The 8471-nt window shown below is 36.0% G+C and overlaps 1 protein-coding gene across 1 annotated transcript; it reads left to right on the top strand.

Annotated features, from left to right (window-relative positions):
* Nucleotides 1-3452: 3452 nt before the first annotated feature.
* On the top strand, nucleotides 3453-6037 carry LOC133822986 (probable UDP-arabinopyranose mutase 2). Its single transcript, XM_062255501.1, has 4 exons — nucleotides 3453-3849; nucleotides 4497-4747; nucleotides 4863-5031; nucleotides 5546-6037. The coding sequence occupies exons 1-4, from the start codon at nucleotides 3523-3525 to the stop codon at nucleotides 5879-5881; spliced, it is 1083 nt and encodes a 360-aa protein (XP_062111485.1). The 5' UTR covers nucleotides 3453-3522; the 3' UTR covers nucleotides 5882-6037.
* Nucleotides 6038-8471: the final 2434 nt, after the last annotated feature.

Raw genomic sequence — 8471 nt, forward strand, 5'->3', positions numbered from 1 at the left:
TAAATGACCTAGGGGCATTAAGGTCATTTGTCTTGGGTTATATATGGTTTAAGTTGGCTGTAGAAAGTTTCTACTAGAAACATATAGAACAAAAACAGAGCAAAGCTTCCTCTTCCCGTACATCACCTTCCCCTTATCTCCCTTTGAAGTTTTTGGTTCCAAATTGAAGTATCAAGCTAGGAAATCAAAGCTTGGAGGTTATAGACTTAGTTCATCTACTAAGGAGGATTCAAAACCAGCTGGAGGTAAGAAATTGTCCATGAGTTTTAAGTTATACTCTGTTTTTCTTGTAGTTTTCAGCCTATAGATTTTGATGTGGAAAGTTGGAATCAATGGGAGTTTTTGTGTATGTTTGATTGGGTTTTGGTGAGGGGGTGATGTAGATGAGGTTTAGGGGTTGAATTGGATGTTTTGGTAAGGTTTGGGATTGGTTTGGAAGGTTGGTTTCAAGGAGAATCGCAAGGAGGGAAAATCAGGGGAGCTGCTGGTCTGAAGTTGGCGCCCCAGTGCCAGTCCTAGCGCCCCAGCGCTATGCAGGGCAGAGAGTAGCCCTCTCTGTTTCTGGGGTAGCGCCCCAACACTGGTTGGCAGCGCCTAGGCGCTAGGTCAGTTTCAGGGTGTGTTGTTTTTAGGGCTCGGGGGTTGGTTCCTTTACCCCTTTTGAGTAGTTTGAGAGTCCCGAGAGTGAGGGATTGATCCCGGGAGTGTGGTTTAGATTGTGAACCATTCATTGATTTACTTTGTTGATGGTTTCTAATTCGTTATGATTAGGTAACCGCTAAGGAATCTAAAGGTTGATCGTTCTCAAGGGTCGTTCTTATATTATTTCTCGCTCGAACTTGAGGTAAGAAAACTGTACCCTGTGTATATATGACATGCATGTTTGTATTGAGGCATGTTGATTGATAAATGTGGACATGGATTGCCTATTAAATGCTAGCGAATGTTGTTTACTTGTATATGTACTGACTAGTCAGGGACACTGACCTAAAGAGTCAGAAATGGCATAGCGTCATGAACGCTGAGCCAAATGAAGATTAGATCTAATCGATATCAGCGTTGAATGGCTCTAAGGCATTAACGCTGGACCGACCCTAAGGTCGACGAACTTATAAGCGCTTGTCTAGTCTAAGACTAGTTACTAGAGCCAGGGCCAAAGGTCCAGGTGACTGTTTGTCATATGCTAGGGAACGCTATTCCAGGGTTATGACTCTATGGTCATGAGGAAGGTTATGCTGGTGACTAGTCACCATGCACCTATTCTGTTTGAACTAATAAAAGGTTCACCTATCTATTTGTTTGGACTGATGGTTCTGAATGATTAATATGATCATTGTTGATATTATATCATGCTTTACTGTGTTTTCTTGCTGGGTTTTGGCTCATGGGTGCTACGTGGTGCGGGTAAAGGGAAAGAAAAGCTCACCCAACCTTGAGTGGAGAGCTTAGGTGGTGATGTGTACATATGTGCGGCCTCTTGACCACCACGGCCATGGAGTTCTCAGAGGGACTAGGGGGTTTACCCTATTTTTGCCGCTTAGGTCGGCGGGTTTGAAATTTTGAAACAATAATGACCTTTTTGAGTTATAAATAACTTATAAATATTCTTGTGGGCCCATGAATAGCTTTATGTATTAAATAAAACATATCCTTTCCTTTTTATTGATTTTCCACCTTAGCCTGTTAATGACACTTAGAACACGTTTTTAACCAAAGGACTCGGGTAGCGGGTCAATTTTCCGGTTCACCGTTCACCGTAACTGTTCTGGGGTAACCAGGGCGTTACACGGGCAAAACACAAGAACCAAATTTGTATTTTCTCATCATATAAAGTGAAATATATATTTATTTATTTTTATTGTAAAATTTATTTATTGGGTGTACAAATCTATTGAATTAAAATCAAAATAAACATAGGATAATTCTCTAGTAAGGGGACTGCTCGTGCTCACTTGTGTTTTTAATACGTAGATAATTATAATATCAATTTTTTATATGACTATGTATATTGTAGTTATAGTAGGCATCTCACCAATTTTTACGAAATTATGCACAATTTAAGGTATCAAAAACATGGTTCAAAATATTTTGTTGTACGCTTGCCTTTTTTTTTTATACACGTGTACAATAGAATATTTGAACTTTGGTTTTAGTACTGTAAATTATTTGGAATTTCCTAAAATCTAATGAGAGATCTGTTATAACTACAATGTACACAATCATATTAAAAACTTTGGATTTTAAATATTCACTTATGAAAATACAAATGGTATAATAGTTGTTGACTGCCTTTTTCGCTGTCAACTTAATCTGAAAGATTAAAGGAAAAACAAGGAAAGAACACAAGATTTTACGTGGTTCCGATTGTAAAATAACCCTAGTCCACAAGTCTGTATTGTTTAATGAGGTTGAAGCTTGTTGTAGCAAGCTTCAATGGTGGTTCTCAGGTAGAGTATATATATTGCACTGAGTTACAGAGTTTCTCTCTCTAAAATACTGAACCCCTACAAGGATATACCCCATCCCTATTTATAGAGGTTGGGGTCATTAATGTTAATCATCTCTCATTAATATTAGATCCCCCCATCTTGAGGTATTAATGTTAAGTAATACAAAAATGGTCGTGCTAAAATAAAGACTATGGCCCACGTGGATTCTATGGGGCCCATTGCAGAAAGTCACACACTAATTTTATGGGGAACATATCTGTGACTGTTAGGGTGCGGCGCACATTTGCCCATGTCAGGCAGCATTGTGGGAAATGCTGATTGTCGAGTGTACGAACTCGACACCACTAATTGAGACTCACCAAAAGTTGTCAGATAATCCTCTCGAGGCCCACACTCATAGTGACTGATACCTAGCATCAATTCCGGGCTCGAGGACTGGAGTCCTAGACTTGGAGAATGGCCAAGTGAGAAGGGCCCCTCAAGGCGTAACCTCATCCGGAGACATTCTCTGCCCGAGGGAAAACCTTGGGGCATGGCATCACCTAGAGGTATCCATGCTTTGGAAACTGGCTCGGGACGTGGTCTCACCTGGAGACATCCTCGCCTCGAGGGAAGACCTCACTGCGTGGCCTCACTTGGAGACATCCACGTCTTGGCCGAACTGGACTTCCTTGAGGAACTCGCACCTCGAGAACTTCATGACCTATCGTTAATTACTCATAATTGCCATGTGTCTGACGACCAAAACATGGACAACAATAGTGATTCTCTTTTCATGCATTATTGGAGAACTACACATAAACATATCCATAAACAATTGTTAAGGATTCATTTTATTAAAGATGAGTACATAATTATTTTATTTTGTACAATTTCTCCATAAAAGGACACTTCCTTTTTTTAAAATTTTATTATTACGATATTGCCCAAAACTGAGGGGTGTAATTGGTATTTTAAGATCGATAGATTTGCAATTATTTATTATAAAAAAGACAAACTCCAACTTTCAATTACAAATTTCAGTCTTCACTTTATCTCTCACTCTCTGTGTCTCTTCTCTCTGCCTTCAGCAATGGCGGCAGTTTCTTCGGCCAAGCCCACTCCGATCTTGAAAGATGAGTTGGACATCGTGATCCCCACGATCCGGAACCTTGATTTCTTGGAGATGTGGCGACCATTTTTCGAGCCTTACCACTTGATCATCGTCCAAGACGGTGATCCCTCGAAGACCATCAATGTCCCTGAGGGTTTTGACTACGAGCTCTACAACCGAAACGACATTAACCGGATTCTGGGTCCCAAAGCCTCTTGTATTTCCTTCAAGGACTCTGCTTGTCGTTGCTTTGGTTATATGGTTTCCAAGAAGAAGTACATCTTCACGATTGACGACGACTGCTTTGTAAGCTCTCTCTCTTGTTAATCTTTCCTTTGGGCTCTTCTTGTCAGAACTGAATTGTTCTGTTTAGTTGCTTTATAATTTAGGAATTGTAATGATTGCGGATCTTTAATGACTTTGTCACATGTTTAGAACCTCTGTTTAACCAGGAAGAACACAGAGCGCTTTAGTTACGTTCAATTGTTTTTTTTTTTTGGTTCTTCCTGTGCGAGAACATGGCGTTTCTTTGGGTAGAAAAAAGTTGTTTTTTTTTGTCCCTGTTGGTGGTTTTGGATCTTGTTCTTGCTGCTTTGGATTTCAGTCTGGGCGAGAGTTTTGAATTATGTGCTGTTTCAATTCTTGATTTCAGTCTTAAAGATGTACTTTTATATATAAATATATATGTGTATATTGATTTGTTTTAAGTTCGAAGGTGGTGTATAATATGTGGAGAGTGGAGTAGCAGTTTGTTATTTCTTCGTGTACTTCCCAATCTTATGGCTACGATAATGAGTTAGACTAGATCTGTAGAGCTCTTACCCTTTGAAGAAAATCATTAATTTGTGAAATATCTTTTTTGTTTGATATTTTGTCATGATTGGTGTCTTTTTTGTCATAAGCTTTTTCTGACTTCGTTTTTCTTTTTCGTATAATGTATTTACTATATCTAGGTAGCCAAAGACCCATCTGGGAAAGAGATCAATGCACTTGAACAGCATATAAAGAATCTGCTGAGCCCATCAACTCCGACATTTTTCAATACCCTTTATGATCCATACAGAGAGGGTGCAGATTTCGTCCGCGGATATCCTTTCAGTCTACGGGAGGGAGTTATTACTGCGGTGTCTCATGGTCTCTGGATGAACATTCCTGATTATGATGCTCCTACTCAACTGGTGAAGCCTAGGGAGAGAAACACTAGGTACACATGTCCCACAAATCATGGGAAAAAGCCAGAGTACAGGCTTCTTCAAGCTTCATAACTGATTATAATTTTTACCAAATTGTTGATTCGTTTAAGCTTCTCTCTTTTACAGGTATGTAGATGCAGTTCTCACAATACCAAAATCAACCCTCTTCCCCATGTGTGGTATGAACCTGGCCTTCGACAGGGAGCTCATTGGACCAGCTATGTACTTTGGACTCATGGGTGATGGTCAACCAATTGGGCGATACGATGACATGTGGGCTGGCTGGTGCATGAAGGTATCTCTTTCTATGAATTGTCCCTTTTTGGTATCAAATTATTTCTACACTTACTGGAAATTGTGCATAAGATAAAACCATTTTGAACTCTTGAACATTAAGAATCGTGTGCTGTTAAGATCTCGGATATGGTTATTGTAATTTTCTTAGCTGTTCAGACTAGTTTAGTGGGTGTTCACCAGTCTTCATCTAGAATTCCTCGATGTAATCCAGCCGCTGTGTCCCATCTTACAGAATATTTCTGTAACTTTGTTTGTTAGCTTCAGGAATATGCTTGCCCTCATATTTGACTCCATTTTTGCTTACCGATTGAGGGGGCTGCTGAGTTGTCCAATCACCTCTGTCGCCCATTCTGTACTCCCGTGAATCTGTACCTGAGAAAGATATTACTATCATTTCGATTGATTAATACATAATATAATAGTTTAAAGCGTCATCTGTATCATAACCTTTTATTTTGTCTTACCATTGATTTCCAAGAGTCTTACACACATCATATTGGTAAACTTTGTAGGTCATTTGTGACCATTTGGGATATGGAGTCAAGACTGGTCTACCCTACATATGGCACAGCAAAGCCAGCAATCCATTCGTTAACCTTAAGAAGGAGTACCTTGGTATCTTCTGGCAAGAAGAGACGATCCCATTTTTCCAAAAAGTTGCACTTCCTAAGGACTGCACCACTGTACAGAAGTGCTACATTGAACTCTCCAAGCAAGTCAAGGAAAAGCTTGCCAAGGTTGATCCTTACTTCGACAAGCTTGCAGATGCTATGGTGACATGGATTGAAGCTTGGGATGAGCTTAACCCTCCTCAGGCTGAGGGAAGCTCTGACAAGGCTACCAAGTAAACTCAGTCTCTGTTTTTTTCTTTCTTGAAGCTCTGTCTAAGCTTATAGTTATTCTTTTCTTAACTTGCTATATTGCTATTTGTTGTTTTTAAACGCTATCGTTTTTGTCATTATTTATTATATTTATAAAAATATGATTTGAGAAGCTTCAGAACCCTTTCTTGTGTACTCTGGAGGATGCGGTATCTTCTGAGATGTTATTACTGTTTCGAGTTTTACAATTCAGGTTAAAATGGCATTTAGAAAACCTGTTCTTCGACAAAGAATTGTTGGTTATGAGATATGAGACATTTTCATTTGTGGGGGCGAAGCAAAACTGAAACCACTATTTTTCTTTTTTTTTGTCCTCAGAATTTTGCTTTGTCGTGGTTTTGAATTTTAAATCCAAACGTGTACGTTACCTTTTTTTCTCTGTATTTTGTCGCGTTCTTTGTCTGTGAGCTAGTTTAGATGGAGTCCCATAACATCATATATATATATATATATATATATATATACGTGGTGGTGTTACTAATGAATCTCCATCCCATAACATTATATATGGTGGTGTTACTAATAAATCTTAGCTGCCAAATTTTTTTATCAATTCAAGCACAACACCAAAAAGTATTCTTTATTATTTTACTATTTTATCTTACATATAAAATAATATACATATATATTTATTATTAAATATTAATATAAAAAACAAAATATATTATTTTTTATTTTTACGTAATGGTGAGATAAATGGAGTTGGATTGGATTTGATTTTGTACATTTTTAGTATTATATTTGCTGTTTTAGAGTCTGGTTGGAGCTGCCCTAATTATGACAATATACAATTGAAAAATGAGTTATGATGATATGTGCAATTAAAATATACACATGTATAATATTTGGGTACATATTTTAATTGCAAATCATTACTTTTGAAAAATATATATAAATATAAATATTTATATATATATTGTTTTGAGTAATGATATCTGCACTCAAAATAAAATATGCACTTAAACATTACACACAGTGATGTGTTACTGTTTTTTAAAATAGTAGGTCTCAGATTTAATAAATGTGATTACCCAGAAAAAACTGTCACGTGTAATATTTAGGTACATATTTTGGGTGTACATATTTTAGGTTTAAATGAAGAATTTGTTTTTTTGATAAACTAAGTAAATAATGCATAAAAGCAACTCCACTAGAGTGCTAAATTGGTGAAGCAATGTCAAAATATTGTTCACTTTATATAGAAGTTGTTCCAATATTGTGCTAAAAGATGTTTCAAATTTGGCACATAAAGTTGTGCAAAATTTAACATACAATATAATATGATATATATTTTGCATCACTACACTTTTTTATTTACTTTTATGTCATTTTTATTATTATCTTTATCTATCAGTATTAAATGTTAACTTTTTATCAAATTATTTTATTATTATCTTTAACTATCAACAATAAAATATAAAAAAAATTATTAATTTTTGTATATTTTCAATAAATATCAAATAAACATTAATGAAAGATAGAGTTTTGCATCAATTTTTATAATTGTATAATAGAGTATAATACTAAAAATTGTGCTAAATATATCCCATATAGATATTTTGTACAAATATAATACAATATTTACATATTTTATTCGAGCTGTACTACGAGTTACTATCCATTAAAAATGTGATCAAAAATGTGATCAACTTGTCAAATTTATTATATAATTACTAAGACCTTCCATTAATTCTGTATTAAAAAACATATATAATTTTATAAATGGATTGGCGCGTGTACCAACTAAAAGTAAATATATTTCTAAAATAATATTAACAAATGAGAAAATTTATATATATCTAAGCTAAAAATAAAAGGCAACTCCACCTATTAACTATTTTTAACTCTATATTTATAAGTATGATCCTCGTTTGTTTCTCACATCAACAACCTTATAGGCACTTAAAAAGACATTAATACCCCTTAATGAATATTAGGTTTTTCTCTCTTTTGTTTGTCTTGCACGTACCAAGTAGCCACCAAGAGGATCTACTCTCACCAAAATGAGCAAAGACATATACTCTCTTAAATCACCAAATCTCAAGAATCTACTCTCATCACCATTTTTTTTCTTACCAAGATTTGGAAAGTGACGTTATCTACCACAGCTCTTGTCTTCTCACCAAAGTTGAAAAAGATTGAAGATTAAAAAAAGAGACTCTCCCAAAGTTGAAGAAGATTGAAACTTTTGATTTGATAATGAGTATCTCTTTTTATTTTTAGGTTATGGGTATCTTATGTAATAGCTTATATGAATTTTTCGAACTATTATAAGCTGAAAAATATGTTAAAATAAAGAATTTTATTTTGAGATGACAAATTTTCGATTGATTTTGCGATTTAGGGTACTGTGTTTACACATAGTTCACATGTCATTCACACATGGCTCACACGTTGTTCACACATGGTTCACACATTGATCACCATACATTAGGACCGTGGTTCACACGTAGTTCACCCCTAATTCACATCTGGATCACACGTGTTTCACACCAAGTTCAAACCTAGTTCACCCCTAGTTCACATCTAATTCACATATGGTTCACATCTAATTCAC

The sequence above is a fragment of the Humulus lupulus genome, chromosome 3, assembly GCF_963169125.1.
Source record: "Humulus lupulus chromosome 3, drHumLupu1.1, whole genome shotgun sequence".
Classification (NCBI taxonomy): domain Eukaryota; kingdom Viridiplantae; phylum Streptophyta; class Magnoliopsida; order Rosales; family Cannabaceae; genus Humulus; species Humulus lupulus.